Genomic DNA, 20,721 nt, shown 5'->3' with positions numbered 1-20,721 from the left:
TCCCAGGGGCTCGGCCCTTCCAGGGCAGAGGCTGTGGCCTCCACTGCCCAGCTCCCAGCAGTGCCTGGCCGGCCCTGCCCCACACCGGGTGGGTGGAGGCATCGGGTTGCGGTGAGCTTCCTCTTCCTTAGAACTCTCCCAGAGGTGCTAACCCTTCCCCGCGCACAGCCAGAAGCCCCCTCCCAGGCTCCCATCCCTGGTCAAGGTTCTCCCCCCAGGGCGCGGTGTCCTAGCTGGCTCTGGACCCGCAGGGTCTGCCCAGACGTTGCCCAGGAAGGCCTCACCCACCCCCATATCACAGAGTGGCTGTGAGGAAGACGGGAGGTTGCAGACTTCCTGGCGCTGGAAATATCCGGGTGCTCCCCAGGCCTCCAAATGGGGAGGGGGAGGGGGTGCAGGGCCAGCCCCACCCACCCTCCTTCTGCTTTTTCTCCCCGGTGGACTCACTTCCTGTCATCTCAGGCTGACTCTGCCCTCAGGAACCTAGTGACACAGCCACTCACCAAGCCCAGTGCCTCTTGTCTAGGTTATTGCCAAAGAACTGAACATGTGAACGAGGAGTTGCTGCAGCAATGCCCTGGCCATGCTTCATTCAGTCCCGGGTCACTGCAACATTCCAAGACACACCCCCCAGGAAGTCACTTTCCCTGCACTGGCATCGGGGCCGCTGCCTGCGGCTCTACCTGGAGGGGCCCTTGTCCCGTTCACGGCCAGAGCCCTCATCGGCAGGAGCACATGGCGCCAGGTGCTGATAAACACTCATGGCTCGAATGAATGCGTGTGGCGGAGCCTGCGGGCTGAGTCTCAGGCCAGCCAACTGGCAGGGGCCCTGGTGCGGGCTCCAGAGTGTCACAGGGCCCAGAGGCAGGATGTGGCGGCGGAGCGGTGGAGAAAAGGGGGCACGGGGCTCCTGGCTGCCTTGCACTGGACATGATCCGCAAGCAGCCCAGGAGAGTAAGGGTGTTGAGAACCTGAGACAGGCCTGGGTGTTGTTACTTGGCTTCAGCTTTTCAAAGTAACAGCTTTATTGAGATACAATTCACATACCATACAATTCACCCATTAAAAGTGTGAAACTCTGGGGTTTTTAGCGTATTCAGAGTTGAGAACATTTCCACTCCCCAAAAGAGGCTGTGTCACTCCCCATTCCCCTCCCCGCAGCACCTGGCAACTACTAAGCTTTCTGTCCCTACAGTTTGCCTGTTCTAAACAATTTGCATACATGAATCCCGTGAGATATTGTCTTTCATGTCTGCCTTCTTTCACTTGGCATAATGTTTTGAGGTCCATCTTCGTTGTGCCGTGAGTCACAACTTCATTCCTTTGTATGACTGAGCACCACACCCTCCTGTGTCTTCCATCGTATGCACTGACCACATTGTCTGTGCTTCCACAGACGGACATTTGCGGTGCTTCTGCGTTTTGGCTGTTAACAATAATGTTGTGGGAACATCCATGTGCAGGTTTTTGCGTGAACATATGTTTTCACTTCTCTTGAATACACACCTAGCAGTGGAATGAATGAGATCTAATGGTAATTCTCTGTTTAACTTTTTGAGGAACTGCCAGACTCTTTTGCACGCCGGCGGCTGCATCCATTTACATTCCCAGCAGTGTGTGAGGCTCCAATTTCCCCCCATCTTCCCCAACACTCGTTACTTCTCTTTTATACAGTTATCTATGGGGTGTGAAGCAGCATCTTACTGTGGTTTGAGCCGCAGTTCCCTGACAGCAAATGGTGTGAGCATCTTTTTGTGCGCTTGTTGGCCATTTGTAGCAATACATTTTCTTTGAGGAAATGTCTCTTCAGACCCTTTGCCGTGGCCCAGAGTTTCCAGAGAGAAGGACTGAAGAAGCGCCCAGCAGTTGGAGGCAGCAGCGGGTGGGGCACGAGCTGGCGCACCCTGACCCTCCCCCACCCTCGCCGGGCTGGGGCTGCGGGGGCGGGCTCACGGGGGTGTTTCCGGGCTGTGGCTGCTCCAGGCCGGCCGAGGTTTCACTTTTGGATCTGGGAAACTTTGGGTTGTGTGCCAGCTCGGCAGCTCCGGGACAGAGCCCTCCGATCCCAGCCAGCAGAGCGGCCTGGCTTCAGCTCTGTGGGCGCGGGCACGCAACAGTCACGGTCACGGTGAGCTGCTCCCACACCCTGCTCCCCGCCCCTGCGCGCCGCACCCCACTGCCTGCCCTGGTTCCAGGGTGGGGCTCTCCCTAGTGCTGGGTGGGGGGAGGCCAGCTCCTCTGGGTGGAGACCTGGTCCGGGCACCCTTCTGCGGCTTCCCCAAGCCCCCCAAGGACTCGCAATCCCAGACCGGTTTGGGGAAGCCCCAGGCCTCTGGGAAGGGGGTGCCCTCCCCAGCCCGGCTGGTTTGGGCTTAACTCCAGGTAGGCCCTCTAGGTGCTCCTTGGGCCACTCTCAGACTTCAGACCATCCCTGAAGCTCAGAGGCTTCCTAAGGGCTGGCCCCCGTGCCTGGAGCCCAGATGTCCTGGGTCCTGAGTCAGGCCCACATTGGCCTCTGACCCCTGAAGACAGACTAGTGGCTCACGGAGCTTTGGGCGCAGAGAAAGCCCTGGAGGACACGTCTAGGAGCTGGGGACACTTTGGCTGGGCCTTGCTGTAGGCCTTTGCACCAACTGCCCAGGAAGTGACGGCTTCTGTTTCCTCCCCTGCCCTCTGAACACCTCAGCCAGCGGGGGGAGCTGCTACAGCAGACAGAGCAGTGGCTTGGGGTCACTCCAAGGCCCCAGCCTTGCCCTGCCCTTCCTCAGTGGCTGCTTTTCGTGAGCAGCCCTAAGCCTTGTTGAAGTGACAAAGGGACAAGAGGCCTTGGTGGGTGGCCAGGGCTGCCCCCCCGCCCCAAGCGCTGAGTCCCAGGGCTTTCTCGGGCTCCACGTGGGCACTCTGATCACAGAACAGATGGTGTGCGTGGCCTGAGTCCCACTGAGGGCTGTGAATGACGCCCCACCCTGGAGGTGCTCATGGCCCCTTGGAAAGATGGATTAGTGGATGACCGGGTGTGCTTCTGCTTGTTTTTGTGTTGGGTGATAGTCAGCAGCAAGCACCTTCTGCCAGTCAGAGCATCCCAGGACTAGCCAAGCAGGACTGCTTTGGAGGGAAAGAGCTCCCCATCACTGGAGACGTCCAGGTACCTACCTTCCCCCTCTTCCGCCCGCCCTCTTCCAGCCCTGCGGGTGCAAGGCCTGACCCAGCTGCCCTCCTCAGGAGCATGGCATCGGCCTTTGCGAGGGTGGTCAGGAGTGTGGTCCAGGAGCTGGACCACGGTGGGGAGCTCACCCCTGTGGACAGCCTGCAGAGCTCCACCAGCTTCCAGCTCTACTGCCTTTTGGGCAGGAAGTCCTCGAGTTCACGGTTCTGGAAACACCGCTACACACGTGTCAACCTGTCCATCAGGGACATCCTGGAGCCCGACGCCCCAGAGCCAGGTACCCCACTTGGCACTGTCAGAGCCATGGGTCGGGTGGGGGGAGGAGTGGGCAGGCCCGCTGCCACCTGCTCTGGGCCTCTGGGCTCTTGCTTCCAGAGGGCAGGCACTTTTCAGAGGCCCCTCTGCCCGGGGGGAAAGGCGGCGGATGGTGGGATGGGCCTCAGCTCTGGTCTTGCTCCAGCTGTGGAGTGTGGCAACACCTTCCATTTCCACGATGCTATGGATGGGCAGCTGCAGGGCAGCGTGGAGCTGGCGGCCCCAGGACAGGGGAAGCTGGCAGGCAGGGCCGCGGTGTCTGGCAGCTCCAGCGCCTCGATGATCGTGTGCACGCTGCGAGTGGCGCCCAACACCTGGGAAGCCATGCGTCGAGAGAGGTGAGCCCTGGGGTGGCGGGGCCCTGCTGAAACTGGGCAGCCTCTGGGTCAGGACCTCGGGGCAGCAGGAGTCACAGGGGGGTCTCTGCCAGGCTGAGGGAAGTCCCAGAGGCAGGGGCGTGCTGGGACCAGTGGGCAGGGAAGGAGGCTGCAGAGGTCCTGGGGGCCTGCATCCTGTGGGCCAGGGCGGCCAGGCAGGGCCCTAGGGTCAGGGGTCAGACCAAGTCCCACTGCAAGGGGGCTGGGCTGCTGGGGTGGCTGCTGGGGTGGAACAGGGACCCTGGGGAGAAGGACCATTAGCTCAGAGCGGAGACATGAGATTTGAACCCGGGGAGCGGCAGGGAGTGGAGAGAGAGAGCAGCCAGGTGAGCAACCGGCCAACAGGGTGGGCCCCTCCAGAGGTCTTCAGGTGTCCGCCCGTCCCCACTGGACCTTGTCTTTTCTTCCTGCACCCCACCCACTCACAAACATTGTCGGGAGCACCAGGGAGGGAATGATGAGTATCCCGTGCCTGGGCATCCACAGAGCTCTTGGTCTCCTCGGCCGTGTCACCGCCCCCAACCCCTATGGCCACAAAGGCTGAGGTCCAGGGAGCGGAAGCCCGACCCGTGGCAGGGGGAGGGGAGCGCAGGGTGCACCGCTGCGAGCTTCCCATTGGTCCGCTCACCACAGGCGCTTGCGGCGGCCTGAGCACCAAGTCCTGCAGCAGCTGCGGAATCGTGGGGATGACGTGTTCGTCGTGACCGAGGTGCTGCAGACACAGCAGGAGGTGGAAGTCACCCGGACCCAAAAGCAGGAGGGCTCCGGCCAGTTTGCACTTCCGGGAACCATGTGCTTGCAGGTGTACGGGGGCTCGGGCTGGGGAGGCAGAGTGGGGTAGACCCCTGCCACCAACACCCTGTTACGTCTGGCCCCATGACCCAGAGCCCAGTCCTGAGCCCATATCCATCCCTCAGGGCAGAGGCGAGGGCCACCTGAGCCAGAACAAGATGGTCACCATCCCCGCGGGCAGCATCCTCGCATTTCGGGTGGCCCAGCTGGTTATTGGCTCTGACTGGGGTGAGCCAGGATCACGGTGACTTCTGGGGCCCAGACTCCATGGCAGAGAGGCAGAGAGGCCTGGAAGAGCCCCCAGGGGTCACTGGGGGCATCTGGGTTGGGGTGGCCGAGGGTCCCTTGCTCTGGCATTTGGGAGGTTGGGGCACAATGGGGGTACTGCACAGGGGGTCCCAGCTTGGGAGGGAGATGCCAAGTGCCCCGCCAACCTGCTTTCCCACCTCTGCTCCTGTCTGGCTGCCAGACATCCTCTTCTTCCCGAACAAGAAGCAGACGACCTTCAGGCCACAGCAGGAAGGTGAGGCCTGTGGACCTGGGCAATGGGATGAGCTGACGAGGCATTCTCCTGCCCAGCACAGCACAGCCGGGGGACGCACACACGCGCGCACACACACACACACACACACACGGGTGACACGGTGACAGGCTGACACCAGCCTGGTTCGACCTTGCTCCCTGTCCCGGGCTGCCAGTACTGGGGTGGTGGTGACAGGCTGTGAGGGCCGAGGGGAGGCCTCAGGCCTCTCTGGCTCGGGGACCCAGCCCTGCGCTGACCAGCCCTGCCTCGTCCAGGCTACAGGCCCTCCTACATTGCAGGTGGCCAGCTGCAGCGGTCCTCCTGCCTCGCCTCCACAAAATTCCTCCCTATCTGCTTCAAGTTCCTGTCGGGTCAGTACCTTCTTGGCCACCCCCCTGGTGGGCTCCCCTTCTGCCCCCCTGTGGTCTGCCCTCCATAACCAGGGCTCCCCGGGGCCATGTGGGTACCTGGGCAATGGCAGCCCTGTCCCCACAGATGGGCCCGTGGAGGACCGGTTGGCGACCACCGAAGACTTCCAGGGCCTGCAGGCAGAAGTGGAGGCTTGGGCCGTGGGCCTGGAGGGCTTGTCCAGGGAGCCTTGTGGGCAGCTGCTGGGGGCCCTCGGGCAGGTGCTGCGGGATGAGGCCGCCCTGCAAGCCCTGGATGAGTCGGTGAGAGAGCTGGGTGGGGCGTGGGGGGCGTGCAGGGGTGGTGGGTGGGTGGGGGGCGAGCTGGGGTGGGGTGGGGCGGGCAGAGCTGGTGCCTGCGCCCCGCCCCCACGCTCACCCGCCCGCCCCACGCCCTTACCCCCAGCTGGAGCACGGCCTGCGTGGCGGGCTTTTGGAGCCTCGGGATGGTCCGGTGGGTGCTGTCCTCGAGTGCCTGGTGTTCTCCTCCAGAAGGCTGGAAAAGAGACTTGCTGGCCCCGTCTTCTACCTGCTGCAAGCTCTAGCTGGTGAGGGGCTCTGGGGGTGGGACAGGCAGGGAGCAGGAATGTGGGCTTCCCTAGCTGGCCTTCCAGAACCCCCTCTCACCCAAGGTCTCTCCCCAGTGCTGAGTGCAACCCAGCACGTGCTGCTGGCTGAGGTGCTGGAGATGGGGGCCCTGTCGGGGTCGTTCAAACTGGTGAGTGGGCCCAGCTTGTAGGGGAGGGGCTGTGCCGGAGGTGCGGACCCAATGCATCTGGGCTGGGGTGGTGTGGGTGGTGCCAGAAGCCTGGGGGCCCCTCTGACAACCTCCCACCCTGTCCTGCCAGGTGGAGAGCCTTTTGGAGCAGAGCACCCCATGGCAGGAGCGCAGGGCCGTGTCCCTGCCGCACGAGCTCCTGGGGAGCAGCTGGGGCTCAGAGGCACCCACCTGGGTCCTGCTGGAGGAGTGTGGCCTTGAGCCACAGGTGGGCGCCCCCCAGGTGTGCTGGAAACCGGAGGCCCAGGGCTGTGCGAATGCGCTTTACGCCTGCCTCGCACTGCTATTCAGGCTGAGCCGGCTCTGCTAGCCTGCAGCCTGCCCGCAGGGCAGCTCTCTAGTCGGGGCAGAGCTCATGCTGCCAGGAGCCACACCCAGCCATGTGGGCAGCTCCCCACAAGACCTGGGAGTTGAGGAAAGACAATAAATGTGATGAACAAAGGGAAAATGCTCACTGAGCTTTTGAGGGGCCCTATGTCAGGGGTCGGGCAGCGATGGGGATGGTGCCTCCATATGGGGAGGGACCTGGGGGCTGAGAGCAGGCATCTCTCCCGTGGGGCTGAGGGGGCATTCCCTGTGCTGCACCGGATCACTCCAGAGTGAGCAGCCACATGGCCGGGCTCCTGGCGCCCTCCCCCAGCCGGCTGGCCTGGAAAGAATGGGACAGGGCGATTCCAGCCCTCAAGATGGTTCTCTGTCTGCCTCAGGGAACTTGAGAACGTACTGATGCAGGTAGCGGGGGCTGTCCTTGCCCTCCGGGGCTGCAGAGAGGACAGAGAAAAGGTGTACTGACAGGCAGACAGATCTGCACTCCTGGGGCTGCACTGGGGCCCCAGGGAAGTGACCCGAACCAGAGAAACTGGCCTTTGGGGTGTGTCTCATCCAAATTAATTCACTCAAAGGTAAGAGTCTCTCGAGAGGAGGCCTCTGGGCCCCTGAGTCGCAGTCCCTGGGCCTTCGGCAGGGCTCAGAGCCTCCTTGGACCAGGGTGCCTGAGCCTCCCTGGGAGGTGGGGGCAGCGGTGGAATGGCCCCACGTGCAAGAAGAGATAGTAACTGATTCAGCCAAGGAGTTATTCTCATCTTGGAGCTTGAACAGCCAGGAGAAATTTGCCTCTCCCCGTGGGAGCCAGTCTGCCATCCTCCGCTTGGCGGAAGGCAGGGGAAGCCGCACTCCCCTCCTGTCAGGCTCACTGCTGCCCTGCAGCCTCAGGACTGGCTAAAGAGAAGGGATGATCGGCCCGGCTGTGGTTGGGACATTAACCCCCGAGAAAACTCAGGATCAAGGCCAACAGTAAAATTAATATTAAAACAGAGGGTTTGGGTCTTCCCTGGTGGCACAGTGGTTAAGAATCTGCCTGCCAATGCAGGCGACGCAGGTTCGAGCCTTGGTCTGGGAAGATCCCACGTGCCGCGGAGCAACGAAACCCATGCGCCACAACTACTGAGCCTGCGCTCTAGAGCCCGCGAGCCACAACTACTGAGCCCGCGTGCCACAACTACTGAAGCCCGCGTGCCTAGAGCCCGTGCTCCACAACAAAGAGAAGCCACCACATGAGAAGCCCGCGCACTGCAACGAAGACCCAATGCAGCCAAAAATAAATAAATTTATAATTAAAAAAAGAAAACAAAACCAGAGGGTTCCCCAAACATCCCAGATCCTGGTACAGAAACTGCTAGAAGGGACCTCCCTGGTGGCCCAGTGGGTAAGACTCTGTGCTCCCAATGCAGGGAGCCCGGGTTTGATCCCTGGTCGGGGAACCAGATCCTTCATGCATGCCGCAGCTAAAAGATCCTACATGCCGCGACAAAGATCACGAGTGCTGGACTAAGACCTGGTGCAGCCTAAATAAATAAATAAATGTTTAAAAAAGCAAAAAGAAACCCCTAGAAATCTACCCCTCACACAGGGAGAGGAGAAGCTGGACGCCTCTCAAGCCTGTTTGTGTTCACCAGGGCCCACGCCCCTCCTTTGGGAACCTCATTAGGGGGACTTGAAAGGCAAAACCAAGGGGGACAGGACTGGAAGAGCCTGGACAGCCTGGACACTCACAGACCAGCGATGCTCGCCTGGGAGCAGGGCTATGGCAGCACTGATCCACCTGGAGCCTCCCTGAGGATCCCAGCAGAGAAATCCCGGAGAAGGGTTACACTCCCAGGACAAAGCAACAGGCTCTAAGTGAACCTAACACCTGGCAAGCAGGGAGTCTAGCAGGGCTTCCAGCGATGGGGCAGGGAACCATGGCAAGGCAGTCTTGCACACAAGACTGATCATGCAAGAGAAGCCTGCACTCCAAATGGCCTGCTACAGGGAGGAGTACGGGCTCCCAGGCCTAAGAAGCCCAGGCATCACGGAGGTGTCGCGAGAAGAGGCGGGGTGCTGCCTGCCCGAGCCCTCATGTGAGGCTGGGCTCTCCTTTCCAGTGGGCATCACTGTGGGGGTTGCCACTAGCCTGCCCAGCTGTGCTCTGCAGTGGGACAAGCGTGTGCCTGGTGGGGGAAATGGGCATCAAATGCTCACCCAGCTTCTGGCTCCTCGGCTGCAAGCAGTGGGGGCCAGGCTTGCTTCTGCCCGTGGGGGGCTGCCACTGAGGTCCACCAGGCTCCTGCTGAGCCCAGGCCCAGACCCAGACCAAGTCGGGCGGCTGTGAGAGTGCTCCTCGTGGGCCCCACCTGCAGCCATGGAAGCTGAGGAGGGACCCCCAGGCCTGGGAGCTGGAGCCTCCTTGATGGGTGACAGGCTGAAGAACCCCCTGAGGACATTCCCACCAACCTCCCTTCCTTCCGTCCTCCTCTCCTTCACGGGCGTCTGACAGCCTCCTGGCCTCTCCAGCGTGTACTCCGATATATTTCTTGTAGTTTAATCCAGTTTGGGCATCTGCTTTGGAGAAGCCAAACCAATACCCCAAACCATACCCCTGGCTTCACACAGACCAGTGCCCTCGGTCCGAGCCTCCCCTGCCCTGGGAATGACCTACGAGGAGACCCCAACCCCTTCCTGCTGAGCCCCAACCCCATTGGCTCAGCATGCATAGGCCCAAAGCACAGCTTCTCAGCTCAGGGTGAAACCTGCCTGGCCTTCCGCCCACCCCGGAGCTGACCCAAACTCCTGGCTACGTGCTGTCTTCCTTGTAATCTTAGCCCGAGCCCGATCTCGGACCAGGCCCAGCGCATCAGAACCCAGCCTTGGCCCAGACCCAGGCCCCAGACAGACGCTGAACCCCTAGGATCTGTGTGTTTATTTTAAACGCTTTCCACAGGGATGGGCAGGACCCCAGCCTCCAAGAGGCTGTGTGAGTTGAGGCCTCCTCTGAGGAGGAGGCAGCATTGGGGGGGCCCTGAAAGGGCAAGAGGACACCTCAAGGTGGGCACTCCAGGTGGAGGAAGCCGCCCATCCAGGGTCTGGATGGATTGGGTCATGGCCTCGGAGCCGTCCTGAGGGGCCTCTTCCCCACACGTCCAGTCACGCCTCCATTCACCCCTGAGCAGGGTGCTGGGGTGCTGGCGCGACAGCTCAGCCTAGTGGGGTGCGAATGCTGGCAGCCCACACCTGAGCCCGCAGGTGTCATCTCAGGCCCGTGCTGTCCAGTGGGGAGGTCGGGGACAGCTTCCGGAGAAGGCCCAGGTGGGGTCTGACACGGTAAGTGCGGGGGAGGGGCAGGAACGGGGCCAGGCTGTGGGGCAGCGGGTGTGGACAGGAGGACAGATCAGTGCTTCTTGGCCAGGAACCTCAGAACCTCAGGCCAGGACATGGCCAGCCAGGAGTGGAGCATGTGACGAGGGGTGATGGGCTGCTGGGGTGGCCGGGAGGGCCCAGGCAGAGGGCGGCCTATCACGGCGCCGGCTCCCAGGGCTGTGCCAGCTTCACAGTGGCCCCCACCAGGCCTCGGCCCGGGAGGTCAGGTGTCATCCAGGCAGGGGGCTGAGGGGGGACAGATGGACCCAGGGGTGTACGAGTCAAGAGGCTGAGGGTGAAATGGTGCTCCGTCAGAAGGTGCGTGCCCCGTCTAGGTCGTAGGGCTGTCTCGGGGGGTGAGCTCCCGGAGAGGGGTCTTTGTGGGCAACAGGCCTTGCATGGCTCCGGGGGGCAGGCATTGGTGCCCAGCACCGAGCCCAGGGTGCCCCTCAAGGGGGGGCCTCTTCTGCAGATCTGCCCCTGCCAAGACTGGCCACAGAGCGGTGGGGTGCCAGACAGCACCCTGGCTCCCACCCGGAAGGCGGGCCAGTCGGGCTCAGCCTGGTCCTAAGCAGCCCCAGGGGCCAGCAGGGCTCCGGTGGTGCTGGAACGGGCTGTCTCTGTAGACTGGTGGGGGCCGGGCAGGGTGGGAGTGGCACCGGCCCAGGCAGGGAGGGTGCTGCGCCTGAGCCAGCAGCACCACCTGCTGGGTGGACGCTTGTGCCGCTGCCACCACAGTGGGTGCAGGGTCACTCTGCAGCTGCCCCAGGTCTGTGGGGACAGGGCAGTTCATGGCGCAGGAGGGCCCCAGAGCCCCAGCTCTCCATCCATCCATTCCCATCCGCTCCGCCCTAGCACCCACCACCTTTCCGGAACCCCATGCCCCGGTGAGTCGGGTCCTCACCCTGGAACAGATTGTCTAGCAGGTCCTGGTTGATGCGGCTCGGGCTTGAGTGATGGACCAGGAAGCCTGGACCAAAGCAAACCCTGAGTGCTGGCCCCATGCCCACAGCAGGGAGGGGCTGGCCCAGCTCCCAGAGCCCTAGGTGCAAGAGACAGTGTGACACCAGGACTGCCTTACCCATGAGCACAACAGCTGCCCAGCGCAGGGAGTCCTGTGGGCTCCGCAGGTAGCCCTGGGTCTGGCTCAGGAAGCAGGGCACGTGACTTGGGTACCACTGAACCTGGGGACGGGAGGGCTCATGGCAGGACAGGAGGGCCAATTCTGCATGGAAAGGAGGCCGCAGAGGTGAGTCCAGGGGCTGAGGACCCTGGGGATCCCCCGGGACATGGCATCAGGACCTGAGGCTTTAGACCTGCCACCACCTTGACTGGAAGGGTGGGAAGACTCAGTTTGGGGGGAGTGGCCCTGGTGGACCAAGCGGACAGCTGACCATATACCCCATCATTGTCACTGTCCTCCCCCAACTGACCAGGCGGTGGCAGATGCGGCTTAGGGCCTCAGGGCTGTTGCAGTGGGCCACGGTGACCATCTCCTCCAGTAGGCCCCAGCGCAGGGCCTGGTCACAGAGGGTCAGGGTCCACTCTGAGCTCTGGAACAGGGGAAGGGAGCAAGGTTAGGAGTCCAGAAAGTGGCAAGAAATGGCCTGGGAGGGGGAGGGTGGCCAGGATGAGGGGTGGAGGTGCAGGCGGCCCAGGAAGGACCAGGAACCTGGCTGCGCATGTCACCTGCACCTGAGGTCCTGGGGGAAGTCCCCGACCTGTAATCTTTGGAGAGGCAGCTGTCGTGGGAATGGGTGGGGCTGGATGGAGACAGCCATGGGACAGTCTTGGGGAGACTGACCTCATTGGTGTCCCGGCTGGGGTCATACAGTCGCAACTGCAGCGGCACGAGACTGCAGCACCTGCTTCCGCAGGGGGCCGCCGAGCCCCACCCGGAGCCCCACCCGGAGCCCGCCCCGGCCGCGCCGCACCAGCGTCCCGAGGAGCCCGACCGCCGAGGCGCGGACCGAGTCCCGGGCCTGCATAGCAGGGCGCGGTCAGGGCGGAGCCAGCAGGGAGAGGGTGTCCGGAGGGCTGCCGTCTGGGGGCGCGATCTGGGGGCCAGGAGCGGGGCCTGGTTGAGGAACCCTGGGAGAGCCTGGGGAGGGGGTGGTGACGGCGGGAGGGGCGGGGCCGGAGGGGCGGGCTCACGTCTTCCAGAAGCGGTGGGAGGAGCGGTCCCAGCTCCGCGCCCACGAGCCGCACCGGCGCCCGCGGCCGCATCAGGACCCTCCGCAGCGTCCCCAGTGCGGCGCCCACGAGCCGCGCGTCACCCTCGCCCAGGGCGCCCAGGAGCGCGGGCAGCAGCGTGCTCACGTGACGCACCTGCAGGGACGGGGACTCGTGGGAGACCCCTCGCAGACCCCGCCCAGTCCTGCCCCTCACCTTCCTGCGGTTCAGCGCCAGGTGGCCGAGGCCCAGCAGGCCCAGCCAGTGCACGGTGGGCTCGGGATCGCCCTGCCAAGCGCAGAGCCGCTCCAGGATGACCTCCTCCCGCAGAAGCCGTGTGGTGGGCCGGCTCTGCAACAGCTGGGCGGGGGGACACAGGGTCAGCACGCTCGCGTTCCCGTGCCGGCCCGGCCGCTTAGGGGCCAAGTCCATGGTCACCCCTCACCACCCATCCTGGAAGCGGGCTCACTCCGGTGAAGAAGGCCATAGCCGTGAGGCGCTGTGCGTCTTCCGCGCTGCGCAGCTGGGGCAGCAAGTCCGCGAACAGGCCTCGCAGGTGGTGGTCGGCGTGCGCCACCATGGCACTGTGATGAGGCGGAAATGGGAGCTCTCCCTCCGCTTCCGGCCTCGCCCCTCACGAAGCCTCTACCCAACAACCCCCATGCCCCTGCCTCTTATCCCATACCCCTGCCCTGCACCTGGCCAGCAGCAGGACACCCTCCAGGTGGGTGTGGGCTCCCACCAGTCTTCTCCAGCCTCCAGCCTGCTCCATGCACGTGACCACCATGCAGCAGGCATCCCCAGTGAACAGGGCCTTCAAGGCCTCCCCTGTGCAGCTGGAGGGGGGTGGGCAGCAGAGGAGGGCACTGGCCCAGCCCTCACTCCCCCCGGTGTGCACCCCTCACCTGGCGTGGCTGTACGGTAGCCCTTGGTGGGATGGGGCCCAAACCTTGGGGATGTCAGTGGGGCATGGGTCCCGGGCCAGCTCATGTAGCTGTGTGACCAGCACAAGGAGAAGATGCGGGTAGAAGCCCCATGTGGCACCCACGCAGCCGGACACAGCCAGCATCTCCCCGAGGGCACGAGTGGCCTATGGAACAAGGGGCTCATTCAGGCTCAGACACCGCAGACAGGGCGAGGACAAAGCTTCTATGCTTGAGAGACGTTATGGATGGGTGTGACTCAGGTGAGAGCCTGCTGCCCCCAAACCCCTGAGCCCAGACTCTCCTGTCCCCTTGGGCCAGGGCCAGGGGAGTCCCCTGGCAATGCCACCTACCGCCAGTGCCTCCAGCTGGAATCTGGCTGAGCCCTTTAGCACCCAGAGCAGCTGCACCAGCACCTGCCCATTCACGCGCTGGTTCTGGCTCAGGCCACGCCAAAGCTCGGCTGCCGCCCTGGGGGCACGAGGCGTGTGAGCCAGAGCCTGGCGCTGGGATGACGGGAGTCTCCAGGTCGGGGAGGCGGCCACTAGGACTCCAGCAGGAGGAGGGGCAGGTAGCCAACCCCGCGATCCCAGGGAAACAAAATAAGTGGCATCTGTGCAGTGACCACAACGGAGCCAAGTCTGCAGGATCAGCTGCCCGGCAGGGACCACCCAGAACCCTGTTTGGCCAGTAACGGTGAAACAAGCCTGGCATTATGAACAATCACCGTAGAGAATAAAGCCACAGATAGCTTCTCCTGGGGCAGACTAACCAAAGAGCCATGGGCGTTGGGGTGCAGCAGCCACCTGGCTTGCTCAGAAGCACACCCCGCCAGGCTGGGCTGCAGGAGAGGCCTGGAGAGAGAAGGCAGGCCCCAAGCCTGGAACCCAGCACTGAGGACCCTCAGTGGATGAGAGGCAGGAGCGGAAGGCAGGGAAGGCCCTGCCCCGCCATGACCCACCCCACCCTGGGCCAGTCTCCACCACAAGCTGGAAAGGGGAGGGAAGCTGTGTCGGGGCCGCGGGGGGGATGCGGCGTCTGGCGGGGCGGGGCGGGTTACCGGGCCGGGGGCAGTGAGTGTGGCAGCAGTGGACACACCACGTCCCGAGGGTGCTCCAGGGCCAGTGTGCTCAGCACCTGCAGGGCCGCCCGCTGGGGCCTCCACTCCGCCAGGCTGGGCACCTGTGCCAGCAGCCCTCGCACAAGGCCGTGCACCTGGCGTGGAGGGGCGGACGTCAGTAGTCCAGTCTCCGTGACCCCTGCGCGTTACCCTCAGTACCCCGACCAAGCAGCTGCGGCCTGAAGGGGGCTGCTCCCTCTAGCCCCCAGCCCTGGAGGGGACCAGGCGGGAGACTCCAAGGGCAGGGAGGGGACGGGGGCTAACCTGGTCCTCCAGCCGCTCCCCCCGGGCCTCCAGGGCTGAGGACAGGGTGAGTGCTGTCGCCCGCGTTCCCGCAAAGCCAGCCTCGTCCAGACAGGCAGCCGTGTACGACGCCAGGTCTGCGAGGGCCCCCTCTTCCAAGGAACTCTGGGGAGTCTGGGAGTGGGGGCGAGGGGAGACTATGAGACCCCCTTGCCTCTCCCACTCTCTTCCTCCCCACCCCGTCCCAGCTCTTGACAAAACCCCCGTGCCTTTCTGTTTTTTTCCGGCTCCGTCCCCCTTTACCCCCCAGGCATCCCTCCTGCTCACCAGACGAAGACCGGGTCCCTCAGGGGCTGGCTCCTGGGCAGGAGGCTGGGAGAAGGGTTCACTGCCAGCTGGGGAAATGGCGGCTGCCTGCCCAGGCTCTACCCCGCGTTCAAGCTCAGGTTCGGGCTGAGGGCCGGTGGAAGGGGGCCCCGGGGGCTGCCCCTGGCTGGCCCGGATCCCTTCAGCCAGAGCCGTCAGGGTTAGGGCTCCCACGGGAGCCCCCTGGGCCCAGTCCCACGCGCCCCCAGCCATGGCCGCCGCACACACTGAGCTGCTCAGCCGGGCTCAGCCTGCAGCACCTGGCGCTGGTCCTCCCAGAAGCCGTGCCCAGGCCTGACCTAGAAGCAGGCCCCAGGCAGGCGGGCCCAGGGACAGGCGTGGCAGCGTGTGGGTGCATGTGCGTGTGCATGCTCTGTGGGGGCGGGAGGTCGGGGAGCCACACGGGGGTGTCCCCAGGTGTGGTGCCCGCGGGGGCTTTTGAAGGGTCTTCCCGCCCAGACTGTTGTTGGCGAGTGGCCAGCCTAGGCTCTGCCCACCAGGACCTGGGAAAAGGGCAAGGTCCCTGGGAGACAGTGGATCTGCAAGGGGAGGGGGGGAAGGGTCCCTGACCCTGACTTCCGACCCGTCTGGGCAGGGAATCCTGGGCAGGTGTAGACAGCTCTGAGGAGGCCCCAGCAGGTTTTAGAAGTCTGGGCCCAGCCCTGAGCTGAGGCCTCGCCTGATTCAGCCCTAAAGAAGCAGTCAGGGCCAGGCTGCGCTTGCGGCCGGGGGCTGGGCTCTCCTCTCTGCATCCTGACCCGGCTGGACATCCCGGGCATGGGGATGATTCGGAGCAGCCCTGGGGGGGAGCCGGAAGCAAGAGGAGCTGCCCTGTGCCTCCCAGGTGCCCTTGCAGGTGACTGACATCACTGGATGGATCACGGTGTGTGGGGGAGTGTCTGGGTCCTGGCACTGAGGAAGTGCAAAGCTCAGAAGTGGTGACCTGTGGGTACCTGGGGCCTGGTGCGTGTCCTGATGTGTGTGTGGCAGCGGCGGGCGGAGTCTGTGTCTCTCTCCAAGCCTCCTGCTCCCCAGGGCTGGCCTGACCGGGCCTCTGCCCCAAATCCCCGCTGTCACCCTCACCCAGCAGCGCAGCGGCCACTGCCCAGCCTGGTCCAGGGGAGCCAGAAGAGCTGGTCTGGCCAAATACCTGGGCAGGCAGAAGTGCTCCGGGAAGCACCCTGGACAGTCGGCATTCCCCCTCGTCCTGGCCTGCTTGTGTCCCTCACCCAGGTGGGAGAAGCCCAGGCCCCGCCCTCTATCCTGCAGGGCCTCAAACCTCTCTCCTGAGTGGCTCCTCCGGAGCCAAAGCCGGTGGAGACCTGACGAGCCTGCTCACACAGAGGCAGGGCCAGCCCAGGACCCTGGCCAGGTGCCCAGAGCTGAGCCTGTCCCTGCTCCCTCACCTTCACCAGCTCTAGTGCAGGCAGGCCCCGAGCCCTCCTCTCCTTTCCCAGGACTGCAGGGGCGGGAGCTGGGTCCCCAAGGCCCAGGCCTAGTCCGTGCCGTGACAGATGCCAGGGCCGACAGGGAGCCAGATGGGTGGAGCCCAGGGGTACAGGGTCCCACAGAGCTGGCAGCAGCAGTGGCAGGGGACACCCAGGCCTCTCCTTGGCTGGGGAAGCTTGAGGTGTCCCACCGAGCCTGCCCCGCCCGGGGGGAATCCCGGAGCCCCTCCATCTGGCACTTCATCCCCAGCCCGCCTCGAGTCTCTAGCATGGAGAGGTCTTCCAGTAACCAACCCCCCCAGCTCCTAGTTGGGCACCAAAGCCCCCTCCCTTTCCCCACAGCCCTACCCTGTCCTGCCCCGGATCTGCTCCTACAGTCCAGCTCCCCAGGCCTCAGATACCGACCCCCACCCCACCGGCCTTAGCCAACCTCAGGTCTCAGCACGGGGCTGCCTACCTGCCCTGGCTGGGCTGGGGTCTTCCCTGGGAGGATGAACCCTCATGCTGATTCCTGACTCCAGCCCACCATGGGAAGCCCTGGGGGTCCAGTGAGTGGCAGGCTGGGTGAAGAAATGACACATGACAAGCTGCGGGGATAGTGAGTGACTCATGTTCATTTCAGGCAGCTCCCAGCAGGGGATTCTCAGAGGGCACCTCTGCACTCAGTCTGTCCACCAGGGCCCGGAGCTTCTCAGACAGCGCCACCTGCAGGGAGGAGAGGGGGGGACGATGGGTGGCCGTGGGGGGAGGGAGGGCACAGGGCGGGTTGATGATGTGGGCCCTACACCCACCTGGTACAGCGCAGGCTGCTCGAGCCTCCTGTGGGCAGGACTCAGACGGCTCAGGGACTGCTGGGCGAAGGCTCTAGATTCGGCCAGAGATGGGAGGGGCTCACACAGCTGGGGGGAAGAGGGAGGAAGGGGCTGGCTCGAGGTCAGGTGTCCGAGCTTGATTTGAGTTGAAGGTGCAGGCTAAGGGGGTGGGTGGCTAGGGGCGGTCACCTGTCCCTGCTGGACCCAGAGTCGCAGCAGCGGCTCCACGTGCACCGGCCTCACGGTACAGGACTCCTGGGTCCCTCGAGGCCAGACTCTGAGCTCCTGGCCAGCCTGGGGAGGTGGCTCCTCTGCTAACTGCAGCACGTCTAACAGCAGAGCCCCTGTGTGGGTGCGCATGTGAGGGCGCCAAGCATGCACGGGGCCTGGGGCCTTGAGCTCAACTGCGGAGGGTGGGCGGGGCCTCACCATCGGAGCCCAGGAGCCGGAAGGCAGCCTTGCTTCCAGGCAATGTCTGCTTCTCGGGGTCCTCGGTCAGCTTCATCCGCGGCTGGCCTCCCACGGACACCAGCTACAGGGACAGGGTGCTGAGCTATCTGGACCCTTCTCCCCAGACCCATGGTCCATCCCCAGCCCATCCCCACTGGGCCCCGGACTCTGTCTCCACCTTGTAGACACAGCCCAGGGAAGGCTGGCGAGGGCAGGTGACCACGCTAGTACCGATGCCGATGACGTTCACCTCACTGCCCTGGGGGGGAGGGGAAAATGAGCTCGGCCAGCATCTGCAGGCCCAGGGCCCCCCGAGCCACCCTCTGGGCTGCCCCTGCCCCGCCTACCTTCTGGGACAGCCTGGCCAGCTCCTGCTCATCAATGTTGTTGCTGACAGCAATGGGGATGGACTCCAGCCAGGGCACCCGGAACCTGTGACGGGGGCAGCCCTTAGACGCTCCTGACTCACCCGGCCCCCTCCCAACCCAGTCATGCCGTCTCCCCGCCACCTGATAATCTGCCCTCAGCCACACTGGCTCTATGGGCCCCTGAGCAAGCCCACCCCAGCTTCCTTGCCAAGGCTGCAGTACCTCTACTGAGGTAGCAGCATATCAGAGAGCCTCACGGTGGGAGAGGCACGGTCCCTCCCTCACTCTGTCCCATCCCAATATTCCTGAACCGAAGGGGATCTCTCAGAAGGCAAAGCCCCTCCCAGGGGGACTCACTGGTCCGCCACTGTTCGGAAGACGCCACGCGTCTCCTGAGCCTGCTGAAGCAGGTCGCCACTGTCCAGCCTCACTCCCACTGCCTGGTAGCCCAGCTCCTCCAGTGCCAGGGCTACAGCCAGGAAGTTGGGGAGACCACTCCTGCAGGTGGGGACATGGGGGTAGGGGGTCTGCTGCTGCTCTGCTGAGCCCCCCCTGGGGGATGCCCGGGCCTCACCTCTGCACACTGTAGGTGTCCAGCAAGCCCTGGAAGGCCCGGGGAAAGGCCAGGGCATAGGCCACAAAGGCCGCCCGCTCACCCCGGTGTGGCTCCTGCACCCCCAGCCCCAGGTGGCCACACACACGCTCCAGCCACGTCTCCACGCAGGCGGCCAGGTCCACCCTGGGGCCCTGACCAGCCGCTGGAGCCAACATCTATGGAGAAGGGTTGGTGAAGGATGGAGGACCCAGAGCGCAGGGTGGGGACTGGTTCAACCCCAGCAGAGAGTCTGAGCCACCTGCCTGCCAGCTTCCCAGTGCCGCACTGAGACCACCTGCCCGGCGTGGCTTGGGTGGGCCAGGCGTGGTATCTGCCTGTGCACAGAGCAGGGACTGGCCTCTCCTGCTCCCCGGGAAGGGCTCGGCTTGGGGGGTCTGCCCTCTGGAGTCCAGCTGGGGGGACATGGGTACTGACCGGGTCAGGGGGCACCTCGGTGCCTGAAAAGGAGGTGATGAAAGAGTGCGCCAGGGTCCCGGCCACTGGCACGCCCCGCAGCTGTCCTGCGAGCATGTTGCTGCTGCCATCGAAGCCTGGGGTCAGGGCATCAGGCAAAGTTGGGGGACTTCAGGCACTGAAGGGGGTCTCAGGGCTGGCCTCCTCCTCCCCCAAACCAGGCCTCCGTCTCCTGGCCCTCACCGCCCAGGTAGCTGTAGGTAGAGGCGGTAAGACCCCCGTCGGGGCCCTGAGCCCGCCGAAGCCCCAGCTCCAGCAGCCGCTTCTCCGGCCCTGCGATCAGGCGAAGCCGCGCGGCGTTCGTGGCGATGAGGCTGCGGGAGCAAGGGGGCAGGGGACTCGCAGTGACGGCCGGGAAGCCACCCAGAGCGCTGCCTCTCCCGAGCACCCGAGCAGCGGGAGCCGGAGGCCCCTGCCAGGACCCCGGCTCAGCGCTCCGCCCCCAGGGGCCACGCCCCACGGGTCCGGGCCCGGAAGTCAGCGCTCCTTCCCGGAGAGCCCAGGCTTCCGGCCTCGGGCGGGAGGCGGGTGTCCCGCCCCAGGCCCCACCTGGCGCCCCGGGCCCCACCTGGCGTAGCCGACCAGGCAGAGGAGCGGCGTCTCCAGCAGCTGCACCACCAGGAGCGGCCCGGACACCTGCAGCAGCGGCACCTGCGGGGCGGGCTGTCAGCTCGGCGCCACCCGGCCCTGCTCTGGCCCACCCCCCGTGCCCCGCTCCCCCGGCACTCACGCTGGGGAAGGCGAGGGAGCCCTCGGGCAGGGCCCGCACCGTCACCCCGGAGCAGTCGAGGGCACGAAGATGCTGGAAGAACGCGGGGTCTGTGTCTGGTGGCAGCACCGAGGCCAGGAACTGCACGTCTGGGGGCGACAGAGGCCGTGGTGGCGACGGCTCGCCGGGGCGGCCGGGCCCGGGGGCTGCCGGGGGCTGCCGGGGCTGGGGGGCGGGGGGGCGGCTACCTGCGTCCGTCAGGCGGAAGGCGCGCACGAAACGCACGCAGTCGCGCAGCCCCGCGGCCAGGGCGAAGGCTCCGCCGAACGGGCAGCGGCGGAAGAAGAGCTCGAACTCGGCCGCCTCCTGCGCCCGGCCGGCGCGCCAGTAGCCCAGCGCCATGGTGGCCTGGTACAGGTCGGTGAGCAGCGGCCGCGCCGCCGCGCGCCCCTCGGGGTCCTGCTCCGCCGCCATCGGACTCTGGCCGCTGCCCTGGCGCCCCGGACTCTGGCCGCCCCGCCCGCGTGACGCCGCGCTGGCCAGGGCCCGCCCCGCCAGCGGGTTGGGACACCGTGGAGCCACTGCCTTTCCTGGCAACCAGAACCGTCAGGGCGGGCCGCTGGCCTCCGGACGCTCTCTGAGCGGTCCCAGGAGCCGGACCGTGGTTCGAGGTGGGGACTTGTGCTCTCGCTGGTCAGCCCAGCTCCCCCTGGCCCCTTGGAGCATGGTCTGTCCTGACCCAGGCCGCGCGGCCAAGTCCGGGGAGCTCGGGGAGAGGGTGGAAGAGGGCAATTCGAACCCCACGTCCAGCTGGACTCCATCCTCGCCCGCCCAGAAGCCACCCCAGGCCTGGGCAGGGCAGCTTGCGGCCGGCACCACACCAGGGCAAGGCCCACGCGACGCTATTCGGGTAGCAGGGTGGTGCCGACAGAACGAGGGGGCCGCTCATCCACCGCCAGCTGGCACCGAAGGCTCTCGGATCTTACACGCTAAACCCCACATGACTCT

At 64.9% G+C, this 20,721-nt stretch overlaps 2 protein-coding genes and 2 long non-coding RNA genes across 24 annotated transcripts; 1 reads left to right on the top strand and 3 right to left on the bottom strand.

The window, feature by feature from the left end:
* Positions 1-1,387: 1,387 nt before the first annotated feature.
* LOC114884692 lies at positions 1,388-3,332 on the bottom strand. Its single transcript, XR_003790882.1, has 2 exons — positions 3,154-3,332; positions 1,388-2,094 (listed from the first exon to the last, which is right to left on the bottom strand). It is a non-coding gene; the product is annotated as an uncharacterized LOC114884692 (long non-coding RNA).
* On the top strand, positions 1,970-10,121 carry GSDMD (gasdermin D). 3 transcript variants are annotated; one of them, XM_029203836.1, is made up of 12 exons: positions 1,973-2,128; positions 3,049-3,145; positions 3,352-3,443; positions 3,627-3,819; positions 4,492-4,660; positions 4,776-4,878; positions 5,120-5,173; positions 5,473-5,544; positions 5,669-5,844; positions 5,987-6,128; positions 6,225-6,298; positions 6,429-10,121. In XM_029203836.1, the coding sequence occupies exons 4-12, from the start codon at positions 3,665-3,667 to the stop codon at positions 6,666-6,668; spliced, it is 1,185 nt and encodes a 394-aa protein (XP_029059669.1). In that variant the 5' UTR covers positions 1,973-2,128; positions 3,049-3,145; positions 3,352-3,443; positions 3,627-3,664; the 3' UTR covers positions 6,669-10,121. The 3 variants fall into 3 exon arrangements, with proteins under 3 accessions (XP_029059668.1, XP_029059669.1, XP_029059666.1); XM_029203833.1 differs by having other exon boundaries at positions 3,223-3,443; XM_029203835.1 differs by lacking the exon at positions 3,049-3,145 and having other exon boundaries at positions 1,970-2,128; positions 3,184-3,443.
* On the bottom strand, positions 4,788-5,711 carry LOC114884691. Its single transcript, XR_003790881.1, has 3 exons — positions 5,641-5,711; positions 5,097-5,188; positions 4,788-4,938 (listed from the first exon to the last, which is right to left on the bottom strand). It is a non-coding gene; the product is annotated as an uncharacterized LOC114884691 (long non-coding RNA).
* An 816-nt stretch (positions 10,122-10,937) lies between the features above and the next one.
* NAPRT (nicotinate phosphoribosyltransferase) lies at positions 10,938-20,247 on the bottom strand. 19 transcript variants are annotated; one of them, XM_029203811.1, is made up of 25 exons: positions 19,962-20,245; positions 19,735-19,862; positions 19,573-19,655; positions 19,188-19,318; positions 18,966-19,081; positions 18,510-18,706; positions 18,293-18,433; positions 17,915-17,999; positions 17,746-17,826; positions 17,547-17,649; positions 17,307-17,461; positions 17,097-17,204; positions 16,960-17,010; positions 16,763-16,892; positions 14,819-14,997; positions 14,513-14,665; positions 14,189-14,343; positions 13,482-13,599; positions 13,155-13,295; positions 12,904-13,041; positions 12,675-12,789; positions 12,188-12,565; positions 11,467-12,090; positions 11,115-11,217; positions 10,938-11,003 (listed from the first exon to the last, which is right to left on the bottom strand). In XM_029203811.1, exons 1-22 carry the CDS (start codon positions 20,185-20,187, stop codon positions 12,306-12,308), a joined length of 2,994 nt encoding a protein of 997 aa, XP_029059644.1. In that variant the 5' UTR covers positions 20,188-20,245; the 3' UTR covers positions 10,938-11,003; positions 11,115-11,217; positions 11,467-12,090; positions 12,188-12,305. The 19 variants fall into 19 exon arrangements, with proteins under 19 accessions (XP_029059644.1, XP_029059643.1, XP_029059648.1 ...); XM_029203810.1 differs by having other exon boundaries at positions 10,988-11,003; positions 11,115-11,258; XM_029203815.1 differs by having other exon boundaries at positions 10,988-11,003; positions 11,115-11,258; positions 16,763-16,865.
* Between the last annotated feature and the right edge of the window lie 474 nt (positions 20,248-20,721).

The sequence above is a fragment of the Monodon monoceros genome, unplaced genomic scaffold (assembly GCF_005190385.1).
Source record: "Monodon monoceros isolate NGI ecotype Baffin Bay Population unplaced genomic scaffold, NGI_Narwhal_1 Super_Scaffold_5, whole genome shotgun sequence".
Taxonomy (NCBI): Eukaryota; Metazoa; Chordata; class Mammalia; order Artiodactyla; family Monodontidae; genus Monodon; species Monodon monoceros.
This window is presented reverse-complemented; position numbering and strand designations above follow the sequence as displayed.

Coding starts and splice junctions, on each gene's coding strand:
- GSDMD (XM_029203835.1), top strand. CDS start 3,227: ATGGCATCGGCCTTTGCGAGGGTGGTCAGGAGTGTGGTCCAGGAGCTG. Junction 5,545..5,668: donor CTGCTTCAAGTTCCTGTCGG/GTCAGTACCTTC, acceptor CTGTCCCCACAG/ATGGGCCCGTGGAGGACCGG. Junction 6,299..6,428: donor TGTCGGGGTCGTTCAAACTG/GTGAGTGGGCCC, acceptor CTGTCCTGCCAG/GTGGAGAGCCTTTTGGAGCA.
- NAPRT (XM_029203811.1), bottom strand. CDS start 20,187: ATGGCGGCGGAGCAGGACCCCGAGGGGCGCGCGGCGGCGCGGCCGCTG. Junction 17,650..17,745: donor CCCTGGGCTGTGTCTACAAG/GTGGAGACAGAG, acceptor CTGTCCCTGTAG/CTGGTGTCCGTGGGAGGCCA. Junction 14,998..16,762: donor CCCCAGCCCAGCCAGGGCAG/GTAGGCAGCCCC, acceptor CTCTGGCTGAAG/GGATCCGGGCCAGCCAGGGG.